This window comes from Bufo gargarizans, chromosome 8 (assembly GCF_014858855.1).
Source record: "Bufo gargarizans isolate SCDJY-AF-19 chromosome 8, ASM1485885v1, whole genome shotgun sequence".
NCBI lineage: Eukaryota > Metazoa > Chordata > Amphibia > Anura > Bufonidae > Bufo > Bufo gargarizans.
The window spans coordinates 65,099,153-65,125,601 of record NC_058087.1 but is presented as its reverse complement, the minus strand read 5'-3'; the positions used below and the strand labels follow the sequence as shown (position 1 = coordinate 65,125,601).

The following is a 26,449-nucleotide window of genomic DNA, read 5'->3' as shown; positions in this document are numbered from 1 at the left end:
TGCCAGGAGGAAGCGCAAGGGCATAGGCTACCGGGTTTACCCTGCGAAGCACTCGGAAGGGACCAACAAAGCGAGGCGCCAGCTTGGGAGTGGGCACTCGAAGGTTGAGGTTGCGGGTGGACAACCATACGCGGTCTCCGACCTGGTAGGAAGGAGCGGGCGCTCGTCTGCGATCAGCCTGGAGTCTCTGGCGCTGCGCAGAGACCTCAAGGGACCTCTGGATCTGTACCCAAGAAGCACGTAGGACGGAAAGGTGATCCTCCACAGTCGGAATATCCTGGGGAGAGAATACCTCCGGTAACACGGCAGGTTGGAACCCATAATTGGCCATGAAGGGAGACGTCCCAGAGGAAGAGTTCACCGCCGTGTTCCTGGCAAACTCAGCCCAAGGCAGGAGGTCAACCCAATTGTCTTGGTGATCGGAGACATAGCAACGAAGGAATTGCTCCAAGGCCTGATTGGATCGTTCTGCGGCCCCATTGGACTGAGGGTGGTAGGCCGAGGAGAAAGAGAGATGAATCCCCAACTGGGAGCAAAAGGCGCGCCAGAACCTGGACACAAACTGACTCCCCCGATCCGACACAATCTCCTTGGGCAAACCGTGCAACCGGAAGACCTCCCTGGCAAAAATCGAGGCCAACTCTTGTGCAGAGGGTAACTTCTTGAGAGGAACACAGTGGCACATTTTGGAAAACCGATCCACTATCATGAGAATGACCGTATGGCCTCGGGATGCAGGGAGGTCCACAATGAAATCCATCCCCAGGTGTGAACATGGACGCTCCCCGGTGGCTATGGGTTGCAAAAGGCCCAACGGAAGGTGCCGAGGGGACTTACTCTGGGCACAAACGGAGCCTGCCGCTACATATGCGGCGATGTCGGAACGTAGAGAAGGCCACCAGAACAGACGTGAAACAGCCCAGGACAGCTGATTCTTTCCAGGATGCCCCGCGGCCTTGGAGTTATGGTAGGTTCGCAACAACCGAGTGCGCAACTCCTCAGGCACAAAACACCTGCCGTTGGGTCTCCCAGAGGGAGCACCAGATTGAGCCGCCAAAATCTGCTCACCCAGGGGAGAGGTCAGGCTGGTGCGAATGGCGGCCAGGATCTGATTCGGAGGTATGACCGAAGTCGGAATCGACTCCTCCCCGGACAGCTCGGAGTACTGCCGTGATAAGGCATCCGCTCTGATGTTCTTGGAACCGGGTAGGTAGGAGACCACGTAATTAAAACGTGACAAGAACAGAGCCCATCTGGCCTGACGTGGTGTCAATCTCTTGGCCTCAGAGAGGTAGGTCAGATTCTTGTGGTCCGTCAGGATGAGAACCGGAACCACCGAGCCCTCAAGCAAGTGCCTCCATTCTTTAAGGGCCTGCACGATGGCCAATAACTCCCTGTCACCAATCTGATAGTTGCACTCCGCGGAAGACAGTTTCCGGGAGTAAAACCCACAAGGAAGCAGAGGACCCTCTGGTGTTCTACGCTGAGACAGGAGGGCGCCTACTCCCGTCTCAGACGCGTCCACCTCGAGGACAAACGGCAACCCAGGGTTGGGATGCGACAGAATCGGAGCCGACACAAAGGCGGACTTTAGAGCCTCAAAAGCTCGGATGGCCTCGAGCGGCCAGACCTGGGGATTACTGCCCTTCCTGGTCAGATCCGTGAGAGGCTTGGCTAGCATGGAAAAGTCCCTGATGAACTTCCGATAATAATTGGCGAAGCCCAAAAAGCGCTGCAGGGCACGAAGACCACTGGGCTGGGGCCACTGTAAGACAGCCGAAACCTTCTCAGGATCCATGGAGAACCCCTCAGCGGAAATTATGTAACCTAAGAAGGTTACCTGGGATCGGTGAAATTCACATTTCTCAAGCTTACCGAACAGCTTGTTCTCTCGTAACCGTTGCAACACTCGTCTGACATCCAGAATGTGGGCCTCCATGGATTCAGAATATACCAAGATGTCATCCAAATAGACCACCACACACTGCTGCAACAGGTCACGGAAAACATCGTTGATGAATTCCTGGAAGACTGCGGGCACATTGCACAACCCAAAGGGCATAACCAAGGATTCATAATGACCAGTCCTGGTGTTAAACGCGGTCTTCCACTCATCGCCCGCCTTGATCCTTACCAGGTTATATGCCGCCCTCAGGTCGAGTTTGGTAAAGACCGTGGCCCCTTTGAGGCGATCGAACAGCTCGGAAATCAAGGGTATCGGGTAAGCGTTCTTGATCGTGATGCGATTGAGACCCCTGTAATCGATGCAAGGCCTCAATTCACCGCCCTTCTTTTTCACAAAGAAAAATCCAGCCCCTGCCGGGGACGAGGATTTGCGAATGTGTCCGCGTGAACGCGCCTCCCTTACGTACTCCTCCATGGCCTCATTCTCCGCTACCGACAGTGGATAGACTTTGCCACGAGGAGGACCAGATTGTAACTCTATGGCACAATCGTATGGGCGGTGCGGAGGTAGGGCAACCGCACGCACCTTATCGAATACATCCCGGTACTCCTCGTATTCAGGAGGCAACAGAGAGTCCGAGGAAGTACACAGCAACTTGACAGGCCCATGGATGCAACTAGCCCCACACTGCGGTGACCACGAGAGGATCTCGGCCGATTTCCAATCGAAAGTCGGATTATGCTTCTGGAGCCAGGGGTACCCCAAGACCACCGAGTAGTGTGGAGACGAAATAACCTGGAGACAGACCGACTCTCTGTGAACGGCACCAATGGCCATCCCCACTGGAAGGGTCTCATGAGTCACGTGTGGCGGCAGAAGGGGTCTGCCGTCTATCGCCTCAAGAGCCAGTGGGGAACCTCGAGGCTGCAGAGGAATGGAATTGGCGGCAGCGAACACACTATCAATGAACAAACCACCAGCACCAGAGTCCACCAACGCCTGGGTCGTCACCGAGCCCCCGACCCAGGAGAGGACAACAGTAATCAGTGGTTTGTCAACACGGGAAACCGGGGACGAGGAGACTCCACCCAAGATCTGCCCCCGACAGGATCTCAGGTGCGAGCGTTTCCCGGACGGTTCGGGCATGCCAACCGAAAATGCCCACCGAGACCACAGTACATGCATCGGCCCTCGCGTCTCCGGAGTACCCTCTCCCCCTCGGACAGGCGAGCAAACCCCAGCTGCATGGGTTCACCCCCAGACAAGTCATCCCCAGGAGGCGTGGGAGGAGAGGGAGGCACGGGTGGGACAGCAAACGTAGGCGCCAATCTGTTAGAAGGCCTCCGCAGGCTCTCCTTAAAGGAAGGTCTCTCCCTGAGTCTGGTGTCAATCAAAATCAGGAAAGAAATAAGAGACTCGAGCTCCACTGGTAGGTCCTTAGCTGCAACCTCATCCTTCAAGGCATCCGAGAGACCATGAGAGAAAGCAGCGACCAGAGCCTCATTATTCCAGCCCACCTCTGCTGCCAGGGTACGAAACTCAATGGCGTATTCAGCTACGGATCGTGAACCCTGTCTGATGGACATAAGGAGCTTCGCAGCAGAGGCAGCACGAGCCGGCACATCGAATACCTTCCGAAGAGAAGCAACAAAACCGGAAAACTCGGCAACCACCGGATTGTTGTTCTCCCATAAAGGGCTGGCCCAGGCCAAGGCCTTGTCCGAGAGCAGCGAGATCAAGAAGCCCACCTTTGATCTCTCAGTAGGAAAGGCATGTGGCAGCAACTCGAAGTAAATGCCCACCTGGTTAAGGAAACCTCGGCACTGAGTTGGCTCTCCCCCAAAGCGCTGTGGAAGGGGGGCAGAACCGGTCATACCCCGAAACACCGCAGGCGCAGCAACGGGTGTCGGGGTAGACTCTGGCGCAACAACCGGAGCGGCAGTAGGAGCGGGCCCAGGAGCGACAACCGACCCATCGGCAACGGAAGCTAAATGAGCCGTGCGTTCAAGCAGGGTTTGCAACGCCACAGCGAACCGACCCAACAGGTGATCCTGCTGATCAAGTCTGGCAACCAGCGTAGGTAGCGAGGATGGCCCTGTACCGTCAGAATTCATGGCTTGGTCCTAATGTCAAGGAACCATGAACCAGACGTACAACAAGAGATGAGTGGAAATAAGAAGGCTTTATTGAAAATAAAGCTGTAAGGCAAAAGTCCAAACGGATGGCGAAACCGAAGCAGGGTCTTGCGAAACCATAGATCAGGAACCAGAAGGGTAGTCAGATGAAGCCTGGATCAGGAACCAGCAGGGTAGTCAGACGAAGCCAGGATCAGGAACCAGCAGGGTAGTCAGACGAAGCCAGGATCAGGAATCAGCAGGGTAGTCAGACGAAGCCAGGATCAGGAACCAGAAGCAGCAGCAGTCTTAGAAGCATGTGAGCACAGGAGGACCAAGCAAGGAACTGAAGCCACAGACCTCCTATATATATGAGCTGGGCATCCAGCTCCTCCCAGTGGGAAGGAGGAGCTGCAGGGTGGGAGGCTACAAGAAACCCAGAAACCAAGATGGCCGCCAGCACATGTCAAACGAAGGAGAACAGCAAGGAGGTAAGACCATGACAGTGAGTCCGCGGATCAGGAGCCCCTACTCTGACTCTATATATAGCTGTGTCCATATATGGAGTCAGTGCTTGGGGACAACCCAGTTTATTTAAATCTAATTTAGCCTGCAATTCAGAAAAGTTTTTGCTGGGATTTAAACTCATGACTTTCTGCATTAGAGGCAAGGCACTTAACCACTCCACTATAATAGCTGCATAGCCAGTTACTTAAAAAAAATAAAAAAAATATGAGACTATTATTTTTTTAGTGGCTATGCAGCTATATAGTGTAGTGATTAAACTTCTGGGCTATGATGCAGAAGCTGTGAGTTCAGGTCCTATCTCAAACTTTTTCAGAAATAGAGGTTAAATTAGATTTATATATTTTATATATTTTTTGTAATTGTAAATAAAAGTATGGCACAAAATAAATGTGTAATTATAAAAAATAAAAATATCATTATTTATATATATATATATATATATATATATATATAAATAATCATACTTCTGATATATATGAATGCATACTATGTGGGAAACTACTACTGATGTTTTAGCCATAATATTTAAAGCTGAGTCTATGTGTGTGTGTATGTCCGCTAAAGAATTCTGTACCGTCGCATTTACAATCACGAAATTTGGCAGACAGGTACATCAGGTGACTAGGAAGGTTTTAGACCAGGTCTCAGCTCTTTAGGATGTATCGTTCCTGAGTTATTTGCAAAAAAATGCATTAACCATTAGAAACTTGTTCTTATGACCCTTATCAGCCAATAGAAGCTTGCAGGTCCACCAGCCTCCACATACACAGTTTTACTCCAGGTTTCCATAACAACCCAGCCATTTATCTTCACTGCTGTTGGAGAGCTTTAAAGGTAATCTGTCACCAGGATAATCGCTATTAGAGTCATGCCCTAATAGCACTTAGTACCTTATTTAAAGATGTGCCTTTGTTATAGCAATAAATGTTTTTATCCTCTGAAAATCCATTTTATTTGGTATGCAAATGAGCTAGTAAAGTGCCCAGAGGGGCTTCACTCTTGCAAGAAGGAGCCGAGACACACTCCCTGCCACAATGTGTCCACCCTCAAAAGACTTAAAACCCTGCCCCAAGGTCCTGCTAAGCCACGCCCTGATCTGGTTAGGTCACGCCCCTTCCACTCCTGAGACAACAGGTATTCAAAAAGTGAAGGTAAAAATCAACTTCTAATGGAAGAAAAGTATGTGGATGGGCACTCGTATATGGAGGTAAATAGGACGCAGTTTATTGTTAAGATTTACATTAAAAATACAATCACAATATAAAATAAATACTGTATAAAATAGGTAATACAATAGGATAAATTCAATTCTTGTGCTGCTTCGTGGAACTGGGGCTGATAACCCAATACAATCTCCACATTGTAGTCACAGGGCTGAATAGTCCTGGAAATTTGAATATTGTGGTAGGTGGGATAGATGGGGCCATCAGTCCCTGCTACATACAATGATATTTCTCTAAGTGTATATTCACATACTTAAAAAAACATATATTTCACCTATGGTGATAAATGGTCCTAAATGATATTGCCGCTTAATTATCCTGTTTTGAGTTATTAATGTACTTAGAAATGATATTCTCTATATAGGAAATTTCTGCTATGATTGATATTCTTTGCGAATAGTGGCCGGTCTCTTTTTATGGGGGATTCAGCCCGCACAACCCCTTGCAGGTGCAGATTGCTATGGCGAAATAGAGATACAAACGCAAAAACACAAAATGCAATCACACTCTGCAACCAGCACTCTGCCCTGCCTTTATGCTGGACGTTGGATAAGGCATTGGTGTACATTTTGGCCAAAGCGTAATAAGCCACTCACCACGTCAAGGTCGCCTTAATGAGTGGTCCCTAACACTAGTTCCTACCTTCTATGGGCCATGACAGCCACATAAAGTCCAGGGAGCGCAGGTACAGCATGCACGCCAAGCACACTCTGCTTCTAACCCCGTCCGGTGCCATTACAGCTTTCATCGGATCCAGGGATGCTAGTACCAACATGCATGCTGAGCCCACTATATACTTCTCCTGGAGCCTAATTGCTACTGGTAGGTGCTATGTAAGCAGACTCAGTTTTATACTGACTTTAAAACCAGCCTCCAGGGCATAGTAACTGCCTATAACTTGCGGGAGCTTGCGAATAGATCCGTCCTCCACACAATACACCGGCGTCCCGGCTGCAGAGTTGATTGCGTCTGACGTGTCTCTTACTGCTGATTACAGAGTCCAATTCGGTGTAGAGACCACGTCCCTTTCAGGCGCAGGTGAATGACGTTTTCCAATCTTTTTAAATAGGATAAAGACGATTTCTTATCTTCTCAGTGCACTTAAGTTTTGTAGAAGCGGGGTATTTTTCAAGGTCCTACGCCAGACGCGTTTCGGGGAGATGCTGTTTCGGCCACTATTCGCAAAGAATATCAATCATAGCAGAAATTTCCTATATAGAGAATATCATTTCTAAGTACATTAATAACTCAAAACAGGATAATTAAGCGGCAATATCATTTAGGACCATTTATCACCATAAGTGAATTATATGTTTTTTTTAAGTATGTGAATATACACTTAGAGAAATATAATTGTATGTAGCAGGGAATGATCGCCCCATCTATCCCACCTACCACAATATTCAAATCTCCAGGACTATTCAGCCCTGTGACTACAAAGTGGGGATTGTATTGGGTTATCAGCCCCAGTTCCACGAAGCAGCACAAGAATTGAATTTATCCTATTGTATTACCTATTTTATACAGTATTTATTTTATATTGTGATTATATTTTTTATGTAAATCTTAACAATAAACTGCGTCCTATTTACCTCCATATACGAGTGCCCATCCACATACTTTTCTTCCATTACAAATCCACATTTTGAAGGGTGTACTCAAATAGTGGTTGGTGCACCTACCGTGGGGGAATAGAGGTGAGCGGATCTCTCAATTGTATTTTCCAAAAATCAACTTCTGTGAGTTGCAGGGGTGGGAGGGAAGGTGACTTTCTCCCTGCAGCTCACACTCAGACAGCACAGTGCTGCTGTCATAGAGTGAGCTGTTCAAATGGACACCCCCCCCCCCCCGATCCAGTAAAGGCCACTGTTAAGGGGGCGGGCCCCTGTGGAGGTCATTAACAAGGGGGTGGTATGCTATGAAAGTCACTGTTAAAGGGGAAGGTTGCTGTAAAGGTCAAAGTTAAGGGGGTGGGCTGCTGTGTAGGTCCAATTTTAAGGGACGGGGCACTGTGGGGGGGTCAGTGTTAAGGGGTGGGGGGCTGTGGAGGTCACTGTTAAGGGGGTGGGGTGCTGTAGATGTCACTGTTATAGTGGATAGTGTTGATATATTTCTAACGATACACACAAACATTAAATGAAATAGATTAAATATACCCGAGCGAAGCCAGGTCCTTCAGCTAGTATATATATATACAGTATAGACACACCTTCTCATTCAAAGAGTTCTCTTTATTTTCATGACAATGAAAATTGTAGATTCACACTGAAGGCATCAAAACTATGAATTAACACATGTGGAATTATATACATAACAAAAAAGTGTGAAACAACTGAAAATATGTCATATTCTAGGTTCTTCAAAGTAGCCACGTTTTGCTTTGATTACTGCTTTGCACACTCTTGGCATTCTCTTGATGAGCTTCAAGAGGTAGTCACCTGAAATGGTCTTCCAACAGTCTTGAAGGAGTTCCCAGAGATGTTTAGCACTTGGTGGCCCTTTTGCTTTCACTCTGCGGTCCAGCTCACCCCAAACCATCTCGATTGGGTTCAGGTCCGGTGACTGTGGAGGCCAGGTCACCTGGCACAGCACCCCATCACTCTCCTTCATGGTCAAATAGCCCTTACACAGCCTGGAGGTGTGTTTGGGGTCATTGTCCTGTTGAAAAATAAATTATGGTCCAACTAAACGCAAACTGGATGGAATAGCATGCTGCTGCAAGATGCTGTGGTAGCCATGCTGGTTCAGTATGCCTTCAATTTTGAATAAATCCCCAACAGTGTCACCAGCAAAGCACCCCCACACCATCACACCTCCTCCTCCATGCTTCACGGTGGGAACCAGGCATGTAGAGTCCATCCGTTCACCTTTTCTGCGTTGTACAAAGACACAGTGATTGGAACCAAAGATCTCAAATTTGGACTCATCAGACCAAAGCACAGATTTCCACTGGTCTAATGTCCATTCCTTGTGTTCTTTAGCCCAAACAATTCTCTTCTGCTTGTTGCCTGTCGTTAGCAGTGGTTTCCTAGCAGATATTCTACCATGAAGGCCTGATTCACACAGTCTCCTCTTAACAGTTGTTCTAGAGATGTGTCTGCTGCTAGAACTCTGTGTGGCATTGACCTGGTCTCTAATCTGAGCTGCTGTTAACCTGCGATTTCTGAGGCTGGTGACTCGGATGAACTTATCCTCCGCAGCAGAGGTGACTCTTGGTCTTCCTTTCCTGGAGCGGTCCGCATGTGAGCCGGTTTCTTTGTAGCGCTTGATGGTTTTTGCGACTGCACTTGGGGACACTCAAAGTTTTCCCAATTTTTCGGAATTGACTGACCTTCATTTCTTAAAGTAATGATGGCTACTAGTTTTTCTTTACTTAGCTGCTTTTTTCTTGCCATAATACAAATTCTAACAGGCTATTCAGTAGGACTGCAAACAAATAAAGAAGCAGCACACCACTAAATGCACTAAGACTAAATTAACAGGTGAATGTGTGAACAGGGTCAAATACATGACGCCAATACTTACTGCAAAGCAGTGAAGAAGCAGTTTGCGTTTAGTTGGACCATTATTTATTTTTCAACAGGACAATGACCCCAAACCCACCTCCAGGCTGTGTAAGGGCTATTTGACCATGAAGGAGAGTGATGGGGTGCTGTGCCAGGTGACCTGGCCTCCACAGTCACCGGACCTGAACCCAATCGAGATGGTTTGGGGTGAGCTGGACCGCAGAGTAAAGGCAAAAGGGCCAACAAGTGCTAAGCATCTCTGGGAACTCCTTCAAGACTGTTGGAAGACCATTTCAGATGACTACCTCTTGAAGCTCATCAAGAGAATGCCAAGAGTGTGCAAAGCAGTAATTAAAGCAAAAGGTGGCTACTTTGAAGAACCTAGAATATGACATATTTTCAGTTGTTTCACACTTTTTTGTTATGTATATAATTCCACATGTGTTAATTCATAGTTTTGATGCCTTCAGTGTGGATCTACAATTTTCAGTGTCATGAAAATAAAGAAAACTCTTTGAATGAGAAGGTGTGTCCAAACTTTTGGTCTGTACTGTATATATATATATATATATATATATATATATATATATATATTTAAATTAAGTTTAGCCTTTATTTCTGAAAAAGGTTGAGACAGGATTTGAACTCACAACTACTGCATCACTGCCCAGAACTTTAACCACTACACTATATAGCTGCATAGCCAGTCAGTTAAAAAAAAATATAATGAAAAAAATGATAATAAAAAAAAATATATGAGACTTCTACTGTATAGGTCTCAGTAGAAGTACAGTACAGTAGAAGTCTCATATTTCCCCCCCAGCCCCCTCCCGCCCCCAACTGGCTTTGAAGCTATTATAGCTGTATAAGGTGCCTCTAATACAGAAGGTCGTGAGTTTGAATCCCATTAGCAACTTTTCTGAAATACAGGCTAAGGCCTCCTGCACATGAACATGTGCTGCCCATTGCCATATTGCAGACTGCATTTGCGGATCCGCAATACACGTGCACCGAACCGTGGGCATTCCGGAGATACAGAAGCACTACAGAGTGCTTCGGTGGGGTTTCGTCCCGTACTTCCATTCTGCAAAAAGATAGAACGTGTACTATCTTTTTGCGGAACGGGCGGATCGCGGACCCATTAAAGTGAAAGGGGTCTGCGATCAGCTGCGGCTGCCCCACGGTCGGTGTTCGTGCATTGCGGCCCGCAGCACAGCCACGGTGCGCACACGTTGGTGTGCAGGAGGCCTAAATTAGATTTAAATACACTGGGGTGTCCCCAAGCACTGACTCCATATATGGACATAGCTATATATGGAGTCAGAGCAGGAACTCCTAAGTCAAACTAGAGTCCCAACTCACTCCCCTCTTCAGAGCAGGGGGTGCCTGGGGTTCTCCCATTGACATCCATTCTGCTTGGGTGTTCGGTAGAACACCCAAGCATTGTAAAGTGTTCTTCACAAGCACTTTAATGCTCGATCAACACTAGTTACCGCGAAGCGTGAGAAAATTACGATTCGGTGCAAATGGAACTTTTACTGAAATTCGGATCGAATTCCATTTCTTCAACTTCGATTCGCTCATCTCTAGTTATAATCCATTTAATGAGTAAAATCTTCAAAAAACAATGTGTTTCTGGGCTCAAGGTACAGAAGAAACAATCCTGCATCTATTATTTGTTGCTGCTGGCATGGCCCCTTTGTAGTTGGCTCTTGATAGGAATAAATCTATTTTACCACCAACTGGAGACTATGATATACAGCGCTGAACATAAAATTCCTGGGTATGTATTAAAAATCATTCGGTTTATTCAGCCCCGTGTAGCTGATGCGCGGCTCAGACATCAGATCGCCTTGCTGCTGTCTCATGCGTCTATCCCTCATGGCTCCATTGTAATTAGATTTGTGAAAACGGTAAAAGGTCTCATTGTGAATGGCAACAGCTGTTGACATCAATGTGTTATACTGAATAATTTACCGCATTCATTTTAGTTGGAAGAAGAACAACTAGATTGTCTGGCTCGTGTGGCTCTTACCACATTCCACTTCCATTTCTGCAGGCTTTGGTCCACGCTTTTGAGTTTCAGGTGAAGACAAGACATGGTTCTATTATTTTCTGACCAGCGAAGAGCAAATATAACAAGTGCACAAAACTGTTTCCTTGTGTTGTCCACTTCTGGCTCATCTTTTTTATGTTGTTTAGGTCAGGGATAATCATTACATTTTAAGCGTCCCTATAGAAATAATCTTATCATTTTTGCCTACCTACGTTTTTTTCCCGTGTTATTTTTTTCTGGCATTTTTAGCATGTTAAACCTATCACCACGTACATCCACAGGTAAAAAAGGTATATAAACAATCAAATCAACAGCTGTCAAATGACTATTTAACCTATGTACAGGTACTTACAGTAACTAAATTAGAAACTTTACTGCAAACCATAAAGAATACTAACATTGCATTTCAATAGATGGTATTGTCAGTGCAAAGTGCCTTCAGTGCCTATGAAATCGGAAGGAACATAAGCAAAGTACAATTTTCCTTCATTTCTATTCCTGTTCGTCTTTTCTGCTTCCCATTACTGAAGGGTTTAGCTCCTCTTAACCGAGTTCTCTTATGTATGACACATACATCATGGCCGCTAATAATCAGACTGGTGGATCTGGCACCTCGATTACTTTCCAAACTCAGCTGTCAGCACCAAAGGGACAATATGGATATTTCTCTAGATTTCCCTGCTCATTTCGAGGCTCCACTGTTCAAAATGCTGAGATCATGTAAAGTGAGGCTGGGATTAGCCTGGGAGACCTCTAGTTAATCTCCGGTTGTAACAATAAGGTAAGAACTCAGCTAAACAATGCTTTTATTAGTGTTCCCATAATTGCTAAACATTATGCCCGTGTTTTGCTGTGGGTGCATATTCCAATCTAAATTGCTCAACCCCTGCGGGATCTGATGTTACATTCCTAGATATAGTCCTGGGGCATGAAATGAGAGAACAGGGAGAAGAGATCCTCTTGCAAGACATAATGTCTGCACACCACACAATTCTATTGTTCGGGCTCCTGCTGGAAGGAAAGGATTACCTGAGCAATATTAAAACAAGACGAACAGCGGATTATAAGGCCTTCACTTGCAAAGGCGGCACATTTTGCTTTGTAAGAAAGCTCAGCAATGTAGCTTAACATATATTGGAGTATTCAAATCCAAGTCAACATGCCCGTATAAAACAATTCCTATAGTGACACCATGAATCTTACCCATCAGTGCAGTTAGAATGGCAGGGGCGACATTCTCTATCCTCATCTGCGTATTTAAAAATGAAGCTGTGCGCCCCTTGCAGACCTTCGGGGCATTTCTCTACACAGTTAGGGCCATCTTTAAAGTTGGAACATTTTGCACAGTTGTCAGGACCCTAAGGAAATAAATACAGAAAATGATGTAGAAAATATCATCTACAAATTAAATGAGGTTATTTCTGTACAAACAGTATAGATTTTCAATTGTGAAACAATAATATGAAAGCAGTTCATGATTCAGTTCTGTCTTACAAGTACTTTCTTCACATTTTCCAGTATATAGTCCTTCAGCAGCCATTGGATTGTTGAATATAATTTCTGAATAGACTTCCTCTTCAATGTGTAAAAAAAAAACAACCTGAATGAAAGCCTAATTGCACAGGAGAATGATTAGTGGTTATTCACACAAACATATTTTTCTTCAGTGTACCGTCAGTGTTTCACAAAACTGTCTTTTAAGGATGTAGATGGTCATGTGAATGATCACCATATTCTAAGATAAAGACTTATTCTTCAATTGTACAGTAAGTACAGATAGATAGTTGTCGGGGACTGGGTCGCCTAGGGCCCACCAGTAAAATTTATTCTGGTGCCCACTGTAGAGCTGCATGCACATATTACCTTCTCACACATTAGCAGCAACATGCTACATGATGATTAATAGGGATCCCTTCAATGACTTTGAGAAGTCAGGTCCCTTGGTAAAAATATACTGGCTGTCCTGCCTCTCTGCCTTGAAGTCTTCTCTGCCACCCAATGCATGTATAATGATAAATTGAACAGTCTGCTAAAAAATCTACCCAGTTTTTATAAGAACATAGGCTGGTTAATATGCTGTATGCTGCCTATCTACATGTAGTGCGGTCAATCTACTGAGCTATGTGCCAGATGTGCAGGTAATGGGGACAAGGGGCCCACCTTGCTCGGTGGCCCACCTGGGGTTTCACCCACTACAGGGCTGTATTTAGAGTTTATTCTGCCCTAGTCACATTTAGTGTTCACACCCCCTATTAGTTTGGACTAAAGCTGCCTGTTGACATTTAGGGTATACAGTACAATTGCTGTGGTTTTGTGATGTGGTTATTGGCTATGCAGTTTATATAAGTGAAATGTCTTTATGTTCCATTTTTCACCTGAAAAAAATGCAAAGCAAATAAAATAAATCGGTTAGCTGGTAATGTACACATGGTTTATATACAGAATTTGCCTTTCTCCTTATCTGAGTGCTCTGATGTCTTCTTATCACTTGCTTTTGTTAACTGTGGCACCATGTCAGGAGATTTAACTGGTCGGCTGTAGGTGAGAAATGTGCAGGGTTAAATCTCCTGACTTAGCTACTGTACAATAAACAAACGTTAGTGATAAGGAGACATGAGAAGCAGCATTAAGGTTTCCAGCAGCATCCATACAGATGCCATATCTATAGAGGACATGTTCTTCCTTGGCATGGTTGAAACTAGAAACTGTGGCTGCATGCAGTGCTGCACAGCATATATTGAAAACAATGGAAGGCAGATTCTGCATAGCTGCACAGTGTGCTGATATAATTTCTGCCCTATCTAAGGGATCAGGAGTGCAGAATGAATAGCTATTGTGACTTCTTGATCTTTCCTGACTTATACTAAATGTCTATACTATCTGTAAGTGCTGGGTTCAGAATCCCCAATGCATTTCTACGACAGGTTGCTGTACACCCTTCCGGATGCATTAGGCTTGTAAGAGCTTACCAGGAGAAACTAATCACAAGCAGGAGGCAGGGGAAGCAGTATGACGCTGCATCACATAAGAATGCACTGGGATTTTGCAGTGTGACTTAGCAGTTCCATGTCACTTATCTATCACTGGCATGGGTGTAACTGCCAGGGGAGCAGATGTAGCAGCTGCTATGGGGCCCAACAACTAAGGGGGCAATGTCAACTCAAAAGGCGCAGTTAGTGGAAAAACGTATGTAAGGTGGCATAGAGGATTGAATGTGTTCCCATTCTAAATTGAATTCACAAAGTAACCCTGTGTGCAGAGTATTAACTATTTCTGTACTGTGATATTGTTGTGTTCATTTTCTTTGCATTGTGACATCACTGCGTCCATTATCCCTGTACTGTGACATCACTGTGTCCACTCTTTACCACTATTATTACATCACTGTCAACATTATCCTATTATTATTACATCCCCATGCACATTATCCAACTATGATTACAACAGTATGTGCCTTATCCTACTCTCGTCACATTCCTGTACTGTGACATCACTCTGTGATTAGCCCTGTTCATTAGGGAAATCAATAATAAGCTTTTATCAACTTGCCAATAAAAGTGGTTATGCTGCAGTGGGGCCCCATTCAAAGTTTTGCCATGGGGTCCAATGGTTATTCGTTATTTCCCCAATTACTGACTGCTAAAGTGATGAACCTCCACCCCTTCTGCAAAACCAGTGAGGGAGATGTAATCAAGATGGCGGACAACTCATAAATGACAAATCAGCTAAAACAATACAGTTACTCAAAGCATACACAGGGCCTCTATATTTTATTTGATAATATTCTATGTTGCACTCTATAGGCTGGACTGTTTCTTTAAGAGTGAGATGAGAAATGTCTGCTAAAAAAGCTGTTTTCCACTATAAGGCCTCTTTCACACAACAGTATGTCCATTTCAGTGTTTTGCGGTCCGTTTTTCACGGATCCGTTGTTCCGTTTTTTGCTTCCGTTGTGGTTATGTTTACGTTCCGTTTGGCAAATACAGTATACAGTAATTTCATATAAAAAATTGGGCTGGGCATAACATTTTCAATAGATGGTTCCGCAAAAAACGGAACGGATACGGAAGACATACGGATGCATTTCCGTATGCATTCAGTTTTTTTGCGGACCCATAGACTTTAATGTAGCCACGGAACGTGATTTGCGGCCAAATATAGGACATGTTCTATCTTTAAACGGAACGGAAAAACGGAAATACGGAAACGGAATGCACACAGAGTACATTCCGTTTTTTTTGCGGAACCATTGAAATGAATGGTTCCGTATACGGACCGTATATGAACCGCAAAAAACAGCCCGCAAAACGGAAAAAAAAAAACGTTCGTGTGAAAGAGGCCTAAGCTAAACATTCATTTGAGACTAGGTTAGACGCTATAGACACATGGAAAGAATTTATCAGTCACCCCATGCCAGTTTTCTGTTTTTGCACTTTTTCAATGCAATTGCAACTTTTTTAGTTGCAACTGGCATTTTTAAGCTGTCCTCACCAGGTTTTTGAAAAGGGGGCATGGCAACTGGCATAAATAATGACTAAAATCTGCTGTTAATTTCAGTCTGGTGAACGGACTGCAGGTGGAAGCATTTCATTTATGATGAGCAGCAGCAGGAAGAGAAACGGGAGATGACTCGTGCACACTGTGCATGCCGTCTCCTCATACAGCTGATCGGTGGGGATGCCGGGTGTCGGACCCCCGCCAATCTGATATTGATGATCAATCCTGAGGATAAGTCATCAATATTAAAAGCTCGAACAGCCCCTTTAAAAGAATCTTACAGTGGCTCTGTTTTGGAAAAACGTAGCCATGGTTTTATACCAACCCCTTAACCGGGTTGTCCTGGCTTTAAATATTGATGACTTATCCTCAGGATAGGTCATCAATATCAGATCAGCGGGGGTCCCCCATCGATCACCTGTATGAGGAGACGGTGCGCGCAGTGCGCACTTGCCGTCTCCCTTCTCTTTTTCTTTTCGCTACCGCATGTTTATAGCAATGCAGCAGCGAACAGGAAAAGAGACAGGAGACGGCATGTGCAACAGCACATGCCATCTACTCATACAGCTGATGAGTGGGGGTGCCGGGTGTCGGACCCCTGCCGATCTGATATTGATGACCAATCCTGAGAATAGGTCATCAATATAAGCCCGGAAAACCCTTTAAAAACAGGTGTAAGAACAAAATGCATTCAGGCAACCTTCAGGGCATGCTTCTGCCAGATGCGAGTGTTATACAATTTATTTTCATCTTCTTTACATGCTTTACTTTAGTACATTGTTTTTAAATGTACTTGAAAGAAAAAAAAAGCATTGGGGAGAATTTATCAAGTTTTGTCATTTTTTGAGGTCACGTACAAACATTTTGCAACTTTTTGAGCACGGCACCTATAGATCTGGAGTGATAATTTGGTCAGTATTTCAGAGTAGATCACTTTTGTGACTCCTTAATAAAGTGACATTCCATGACAGGAATTACCTCCGATGTACTTTTACTAAAATAGGTGCAGCCACATTGCACTTTTGCAAAATTTATTATTATTGTGTGGTGCCATTTCCATAAATTTGGTGCAGGTCTGCATAGCAACTCCAATCTAAAATGTAACCTCAAATACATCTACAATGAAGAATTCTGACCATAGTGCATTTATGAACAGAATTTAGTCATAATGTCCTTACCGGTCCATAACATGTGGCAATGCCACCATCCATCTTCTCACATTGACTGTCACACTTTAGACAAACAGTACCATTGGCAAACTCTCGAGACTCTCTGCAGGCAAGATGAAAAATAAAGAGTTATACAGAATACAGGACAACACCCGCATAAAATTACACTATATAATTAGCATATTATATTGGGAACAGATGCAATGGCTTTGCATTTCACTTTCTATTTGAAGTAATTTTACAGGCTATTGTTATAACATCTGTGTGTATTAATGTATAAGTTTGTGCCATATGCTTTGTCCATCAAATCTAGAAATCTAGGTCCATGTGGAAATAACCAAGCCAAGAGAACAATTGGAAGACCTCCATACCCATTGTAGGGAGGTTTTGCCTGGATCAGCAGGACTCTGAACATTATTCTAATTGTAACTCCTTGAGTGGCATTACCACACCTACGCCCTCTTTCTAGCTGGGTCATTTTATACATTTATTCCAGATCCCATATATTGTGCATTTCCTGTTATGCATCTGTTTATGTTCAAATGTAATGTGCCTGGTTCACCAGCAGGAGGCAGCGAATATGGCAGAGCAGTAGGTAGAATATGATGGAACCTTCCAGTCCATTCTAACCCCCACCCCTATGGAGGAGTGGGAGAGTCCCATGTCCTGCAGGAAGGGTGGAGACCAGTTAGTTCCAGTTAGATAGTGCTAGCTGACCCCCTGCTAAGGAAGCAGGTGTGCAGTGCTGTGTCCCTCCCGGATGTGTGTTGCCAACACCTCCAGTTCTGCTGTAGCAGAGAGACCACTTCTAGAAGTCTCTTTAGCCAGGAAGAAGTTGTCCTGTGCCTTGCCATAGAGTCAGACAAAGAGAGTTGCAGCAGAAAGCATAAGGAAAAGTTCCTATTTAATCCTGTCAGCATAGCAGAGCCGTTAGGGTTTGCCTACCATTTCATGCTAAAACTTGCTGGAAACCAAGACCAAGTTTGTAAATCGTTTGAAGAAACTTTTATGCAAAGTAAAACTACAGTTGAACTTCATACAAAGTCTGAACTCAATTTCCTTCATCATCCTCTCCTCCCACCTATTCATCCTATTTGCTATGCTTCGTCCGACGACGCCTGGGGTTCCTGGATATCCAGGTAGGAGCACCGTGACAAGTGCACAGCCACAACTCCTAAAGGGACATTATAGGCTACCCTTACACCACTTTGGCATTCCTTCACCTGGTTTCCACCATCACCTTCTACATAGGGGACTTAGTCCCTCGTTGCTGAAAAGCAACTGGCGTCAAGAAAAATTACATTTATCACATCTTAAAAGGACCCTAGTCGCACATACGTTGCATAATGTGTAAGTTTGGCAAAAGTACGCTATTGTGAGCTAGGCATATGTACCAAACTTGTTATTGGTTCATGTCATCACATGAACCGGGAGGTCAGTTTCTTGAGAGTGATCTCTGCTCTTTGTGACTCTCTATTCTTTGATATAAAAGGGCGTTCCAAGAAGTAGACTTTCCTTTATAAACTACAATGTTTTCTTGAGGTGACAAGTGTCCTTTCTTCTGATTACAGTTAGGATGGCACAATTCTGCTCCCACCTTCTGTGTCTGACATCTTACTGCCCTGGTCACACCATCCCACTGTTCCCTGAATCGTACTCTCTTCTGCCACATTTATAGCGTCTTTTCCCACCTCCTTCTCCCTGATGCAAGACTCTTAGTCACTAAAGATGGCCTTGCGGTTTGCCCGGCGGTTGTTTCGTGGCAAATTTTGCTCGTTCATGATTCGCCGAACATATGGCGATATTCGCATGCGCTATATTCTTTTGCATTGTGCCGAACTTTGACCCATGACGCATCCATCATGTGGGACAGGACAGCCAATTGAGATGTTTCAGCACATGGACACACCCCCACCCTGTAACAGAACCCGATCAGGCAGCCATTTTACATTCCGTGTTTTGCCAGTGTAGGGAGAGGTTGCTTTTTGGAGCAGGGAAAGACTGTTAGGGACACGTAATGCTAGCTAATAGTGCCACATAAGTCCTTTTAAGGCCTGGTATAGGTGTGTTATACTGAGGGGTGTGATATACTTATAATATACTTTCTAACATAGAAAGTATCTTATAGTGCATTTGTATTGTGCAGCAGTTGTGTGCGAATATGCTGCGATACCGCAGCTATATAGAGAGACAAACGCTATTGGAATAACAAATTACAACTGGTGTGATATACCTGTTGCACCCAAAAAAAAAACTGATTGAGGGGTGTGATATACCTATAATATACTTTCTAACATAGAAAGTATATTATAGTGCATTTGTATTGAGCAGCAGTTGGGTGCGGTTCTGCTGCAATACCACAGGTATATAGAGGGACAAGGGGTATTGGAACAACTATTTGCAACGGGTGCGATATACCTGCTTCCACAAAATACTGGTTAAGGGATTTGATATGCCTGTTTCTACAAAATACAGATTGAAGGGCGCGATATACCTGCTTACACCAAATATTGATTCAGGTGTTCTATATACCTGTTTCCACAAAATACAGATTCAGAGGTGCGATATACCTTCTTCCACAAAATACTGATTAAGGGGTTTGATATACCTGCTTCCACTAAATACTGATTGAGGGGTTTGATATATCTGCTTCCACTGAATACTGATTGAGGGGTTTGATATATCTGCTTCCGCAAAATACTGATTGAGGGGTGCGATATACCTGCTTCCAAAAAATATTGATTCAGGTGTTCTATATACCTGCTTCCACAAAATACTGATTGAGGGGTGGGATATACCTTCTTCTACAAAATACTGATTAAGGGGTTCTATATACCTGCTTCCACAAAATACTGATTGAGGGGTGTGATATACCTGCTTCCACCAAATATTGATTGAGGCCTGCGATACACCAGCTTCCACAAAATACTGATTGAGGGCTGCGATATATCTGCTTCCACCAAATATTGATTCAGATGTTCTATATACTTGTTTTCACAATATACTGATTGAGGGGTGGGATATACCTGCTTCTACAAAAAAATGATTACGGGGTTCTATATACCTGCTTTCACAAAATACTGATTGAGGGGTGCAATATGCTTGCTTCCACCAAATATTGATTGAGGCCTGCGATACATCGGCTTCCACAAAATACTGATTGAGAGGTGTGATATACCTGCTTCGACCAAATATTGATTCAGGGGCTCTATTTACCTGATCACAGTATTTGTAGGGCCGCTAAAATAAAATAACAATCCAACTTTATTCTGCTATTTACCTAAAATGGGGGAAACTACACAAAGATAAATTCTTATCCAATATTACACCTGGGAGCTATCAAAGTATTTTGTGACTATGTGACTATTAAGCTGAATACATGTGTATGAACATAACCACATTCGCTCCAGTACCTATTACTGAGCGTATCCCACGGCAACTGCTCAAAACACATTGTATACCTGTGATATTTAGCTCCGGTATAATATCACTAGTGTGGATCAGTAGTATCTGGGTATGGTATACCTCTTCGTATTAGGCACATTGTCAAATCAGTCACTAATCGTACAACACTACTGCTATCTTACTGAGCTGACCTCACTATTAACAAACATTAAAAACTGACTAACGCTGTCTGGTATATCTGAATATGGTCTGCTAACACTGGCTGTAGCTCCACGATGGCTCAACGCATTTCTAGTGTCCTAACCTCCTCAGGAGCCTCATCACTACTCATGCTAATATTGATTGCCAACAGTAGAACAGACAAGCAAACATATAACGAGCGCACCACCTCTCACATGTGGCTGCGCTCCCGGCACTGGTGTAATATTGGATAAGAATTTATTCTTGTGTATTTTCCCCCATTTTAAGTAAATAGCAGAATAAAGTTGGTTTGTTATTTTGTTTTAGCGTCCCTACAAATACTATGATCTGAAATATTGGTGACGTAATTGTGAACATCTATTAATAATTACAGTGAAATTTGTTCTATATACCTGTTTACACAAAATACTGATTGAGAGGTGTGGTATACCTGCTTCCACAAAATACTGATTAAGGGGTTTGATATACCTGCTTTCGCAAAATACTAAATGAGGGGTACGATATACTTGCTTCCACAAAATACTGATTCAGGTGTTCTATATATCTGTTTCCACAAAATACTGATTAAGGGGTTCTATATACCTGCTTCCACAAAATACAGATTGAGGGGTGTGATATACCTGCTTCCACAAAATACTGATTGAGGGGTTTGATATACCTGCTTCCACAAAATACTAATTGAGGGGTGCAATATGCCTGCTTCTACAAAATACTGATTGAGACCTGCGATATACCTGCTTCCACAAATACTGCTTTTCCTTACGGACTTTGGCACAGGGTCATTTTGAAAATGAAAGGCAAAGGAAGAGGCAGGCTGTTCCGCAAGGGTGGTAGGGGTCGGACAGATGCACCAGGCCGTAGCCTAAGTGGGAAGTTGGAGAAGGTGTGTGCGATTATGTCAAAGGATGCACTAGAGTCGGTTGAGTGGCTCACTCAGCCTTTCGCTTCTGTACCCTCCTCATTATCTTTATCTGCACCCTCCTCACTCTCTGCTGTGTGCACCCCAAAAGACACCACCACCATTATTTTCCCATCCATTCCCAGACCTTACTGATGCGCAGCCATTCTTGGCATCAAATGAGGAAGAGGAGGTAGCAACAGCAGCCACCCAGTGGTCTGACGACAGTACCCAGATCAGCTCAAGGAGGGTGGTCCCTGCTGTTGCTGCGTACTCCGATGTCGATGTACCCATGTGGGTGCCCACAAGAGAGGAAGAAGAGAGGAGTTCAGAGGGAGGGACGGAGCAGCAGATATGTAGGAGGAGGAGGAGAAGCAGGCAGAACTTGCATTGCACAGAAGGCAAAAAGCAGACTGCAAATGTATCTGGAGCGAGCCATCCACCATGCACGGTCGCATCTTGTGCTCCCAGGATGCAGGCACATGGCTCCGCAGTGTGGGCTTTTTTTAACGTGTCAGCTGCTGACAATAGTGTTGCCATCTGCAGCCTGTGCTGTCAACGCATAAGTCGCGGTAAGCCCAACACTCACCTAGGGACAACCGCCTTAAGAAAGCACCTGGCCTCCCATCACCGAGCCCAGTGGGAGCAACGTCATCAGAACCCACAAAGCCACACTACTGGCACCCCACATCCTGCCTCTTCTCCTTCTCCTCTCTCCCCATTTGTCCTCTACTCCACCTTCCACCGTGCCATCGTCACAGTCAGCTGTCAGAAGGCAGGCTTCCGTGGCCCACATGTTTAAGAGTAAAAAGTTGATGATGCCAGATAACCCTCTTGCCCAACGGCTGACTGCTGGCTTGTCGGAACTGCTAGTCTGCCAACTGCTGCCATATAAACTGGTGGACTCAGAGGCCATTAGAAAATTTGTGACCATTGGCACTTCGCAATGAAAAGTTCCCTGGAACAAAATATTTCTCCCAGAAGGGCATCCCAGAGCTATATGGTCACATTCAGCAGCATCTCTGGCACACAGGGTCTGTGCCAAGATACATCTGACCACAGACACATGGTCTAGCAAACACAGGCAGGGAAGGAACCTAACTTTTACTGCCCATTGGGTGAACCTTCTGACGGCCGTCAAGCATGTAACCCATGGGACCCGTGTGGATTTGTTGTTACAGCCAAGGATTGCATGCAGGCCTGCCTCTTCTTCTCCTCCTCCTACTCCATCCTCCATCTCCTCCACGGCTGACTCCTCCTTTTCCACTGCTACTGCCTCTTCTGCTGCACCCCCCAAGCTCCCCAGAACCTATTTGCCAGGTGAGACGTTGCCATGCTGTGCTGTGGCTGTTCTGCCTGGGAGCCAAGAGCCACCCCGGTCCTGCACTGCTTTCAGCTCTGCAGTCACAGGCCGATCAGTGGCTAACCCCGCTCAATTTGACAGTTGGTAAAGTGGAGTGCAACAACGGTGCCAATCTGCTGACTGCGCTGAAACAGGACAAAATTACACACGTGCCGTGCATTGCACACGTCCTGAACTTAATCGTGCAGCTATTCATTGACAAATACCCTGGGGTCCAGGGCGTCTTGTGGCAGGACAGGAAAATCTCTGGCCATTTTAGAAGATCTAACACGGCCATGGCTCGCCTTGCTGACGTTTAGTGGCGACACTATCTGCCCGTCAGACGTCTGATTTGTGACAGCCTGACACGCTGGAACTCCACCTTGTATATGCTTGATAAGCTGCTCCAGCAGCAACATGCAGTTAACGACTACCTGTACAAACTGTGCAGCAGGACAGGTTCTGGGGAGCTTGGTTTCTTTTCACCGCGCCAGTGGCTTCTCATGTGCAATTCATGCAGACTTCTGCGGCCATTTGATGAGATCACCAAACTGGTCAGTAGCAGCCAGGGCACTATCAGTAACATCGTACCTTACACCTTCTTTCTGGAGCGTGCATTGCATTGTGTCATTGATCAAGCCGCCGAGGAGCAGGAGCTGGAAGATGAGGAAGTCGCAATGCTGAATGAATTCCCAGGGGGACTACTCCATCTGAGAAAAGTCAGTAGGAGTCATAAGAGGAGTTAGAGGAGGATGGGGCTGGGGAAAGGAGGAGCAAGAACAGGCTTTGAGGGGGACTTTAAACTTTTCGAGGATCCCTGGTGTTGTCCGTGTCTGGGAGGAGAAGACCGAGGACAATATTCTCCTGGACGATGAGCAGGAGCCAGGACGCTCCACCGCTTTCAATTTAATGCAAATCTCCAGTGTATGAAGAGGGACCCTGTATAAAAAAAAGCATAAAGGGCAAGCACCAGTACTGGGTGGCAACATACTTAGACCCCCCGGTACAAACACAAAATGGCGGAAATGTTACCAGCATCACAGAGGGTTGTCAGAATGCAGCATTTTCGGCCTTGCTGCGAGAGATGCTGCATTCTGCTGTTGCAGGCGCTGGCAGAGGAATTTCCTCCCACAGCGAAACAGGCGTGGGTACCAATCCTACCGTGCCTGCAAGAAGAGGGAGGTTTGAAGATGTATTGGTCACTTCAGATATGAGATCATTCTTGCAGCCAACCTATCGACAGCCGCCCTCCGGATCTTACCTGAGGGAACGCCTAGACCGACAGGTGTCCGACTACATCGGTTTAATGGCCGATGTGGACGCTCTGAGAAGCTAGGAACCCCTGGACTACTGGGTGTGCAGGCTTGGCCTGTGGCCATAGCTGAAGCTATTTGCCATGGAACTCTTGGCTTGCCCCTCGTCGAGTGTCCTGTCCGAAAGGACATTTAGCGCAGCAGGGGGGATCGTGACCGATAAGCGCACTCGCCTAGCTCACAACAGTGTGGACTACCTCACATTTCTAAAAATGAATGAGGCATGGATCTCGGAGGAATTCAACACCTGTGACGACCACGTGTAATTGAATTTCCTCATGCCAGAATGGTCCTTGTCTTATGTATATATAGCGGCATAAAATACTTTTTCTGTCAGGTGAATGCAAATATGACCTGAAGGTTTTTCAGGTTCGCCTGCTATTAAATTGAATGGGCGCGAACATTTCATTGCGAACGCGCTTTCGCAAAACGTCCCGGCCGATGTTCGTCCATCACTATTAGTCACAATGCTGCTTGTACATGTGCGCCTACTCCTGCTTCTTAAAGAGGTAAAGCATCCTAATGCATCCTCTATCTGTCACAGGCTTTATAAGGATCATTCCCTTGCTACTCATGCAATAAGGTCATTCTGGCCCCATAGCTGCTAATATATTCTTCTGTACTGATCTCCAGTGTTTGATCTGGCCTTGTTTCTGACCTCATCGCTTGTCTATCATTGCGAATGTTCTCAGTCAGCCCTGTCCTCTGATTGTCTTTGCCTTCTGTCTTGGCATCCCATCTTGATTTCATCTAAGTGAAATGATGTTGCTAACAGAGACTACTCCTGGGTCCAAGTAATCTGGGTATTCCCTGCAACAAAGACCAGATCCAAGTACAGAGATAAAAAGTTGGATACCAGAGATACCACCTCTAGACTCCATTTCCGGATTGAGCCAAACCAATGGGTTGCAACCCATTTAGTCCACACAAGTTCGGTAAGCTTTATATAGGCAACAAAAATGATTTGTTTGGCACCAGATGAAAGTTACATTTTGTAGACAAATGGATCAACCAAAGCAATTCTACATTTGGATTCCTATTCACCAAGCTTTGCAGTAAATAAAGATGATGTCATTGTTTTGTCAGGAGAAGAGTGTATATGGAGCGCATCTGCATCACAATGAGAGAGGTACAGAGAGGAGATAAAAATAAAAGGGAACATAGAGCAAAATCAGGATGCATGGAGCAGATTCGGTAGGGACAACATGGGAAAAAAGATAAGGTGACAAGTACGGTGGTAGAGAGAGAGCAAGAGAGGCGAGGAAGTGCCCACGATTTGCTGTAATTAAAATGGATGATCTCTCAGGAACGAAAATTTCATTACTGCGAAAGACTGCTTATTATTATGTTGTGGGAGGAATGAGAAGAAATTGATGGTGTTTTCTTAAAGTTCATTATGCTACAGGCTGGGAAGAAAATGAATCATACAAGGACCTGTCCGCAAACATAATGTTCACATAATGATTTCCTACAACAAATGGGTTAACTACAAGTGGCATTATTTTTTGTTAAATTTCTCTTTGGTTTTCAGTTACCAATGATATGCACTGATACAGCTATTAGATATTTAATGCCCAGTGCTGTCCACGCCAGAGCCGTTCTGTGGCTAGACACACTAGAGTAAAGGTGCAGTTCACCAACCTAGACCTGCATCTAAGTACCCTGGACAAGGCAAAGCCCTTTATACTTTATTCATTTCTTACCCTGATTTAATATAGCAGTTTCTGACACATGTATTTCCTCGACTGAAGTATTTACATGACAGGCATTGATCAGGTCCAGGTCCCCAACAACCAGCACTGGAGCAAAGAGGATGGCACACCATCCCTTCAGCAGCTGAAAGAGATCAAAATATATTATCAAAGCAGAAAATAGTCCTTACCTTATATCTAAGCATGAATTATGAAAATATTTCAATTAGACCCTAATAATAAACTCTAACAATGAATGAGCCTAATTGCCTATAAGAATGTATATGCCAAACTACATGCCTTATCTACTCCCTGGATCCCCAACAATAAATATTTCATCCTTGGGCTTCAACATAAGACATAAAAAAGTATTAATGATGAATATTCAGTATATTCGATCTATCATGGTGGTTAGATGAATTCCAGATGTTCCAATTACTGTTTTCAGTAGACATGACAGTAATCGAATAAATACGGTATATATCTATCTACCTTAAAGAGGACCTGTCACCTCTCTTGACTTGTCTGTTTTAGTAGCTATTCACATTCCCTATGCAATACCAATTTGGGGGAACTGTTTCTTATGATTTTATGATGTGC

The 26,449-nt window shown here is 44.8% G+C and overlaps 1 protein-coding gene across 2 annotated transcripts in view; it reads right to left on the bottom strand.

Moving 5' to 3' along the window:
• Positions 1–26,449, bottom strand: part of ERBB4 (erb-b2 receptor tyrosine kinase 4) — a 1,102,749-nt gene that overhangs the window by 248,318 nt on the left and 827,982 nt on the right. For both annotated transcript variants that reach the window (XM_044302570.1, XM_044302571.1), the window contains exons 13-15: positions 25,862–25,994; positions 17,009–17,102; positions 12,537–12,691 (exon numbers count right to left, since the gene is read on the bottom strand). In XM_044302570.1, the coding sequence (XP_044158505.1) occupies positions 12,537–12,691; positions 17,009–17,102; positions 25,862–25,994 (382 nt within the window). The remainder of the gene's footprint in view (positions 1–12,536; positions 12,692–17,008; positions 17,103–25,861; positions 25,995–26,449) is intronic.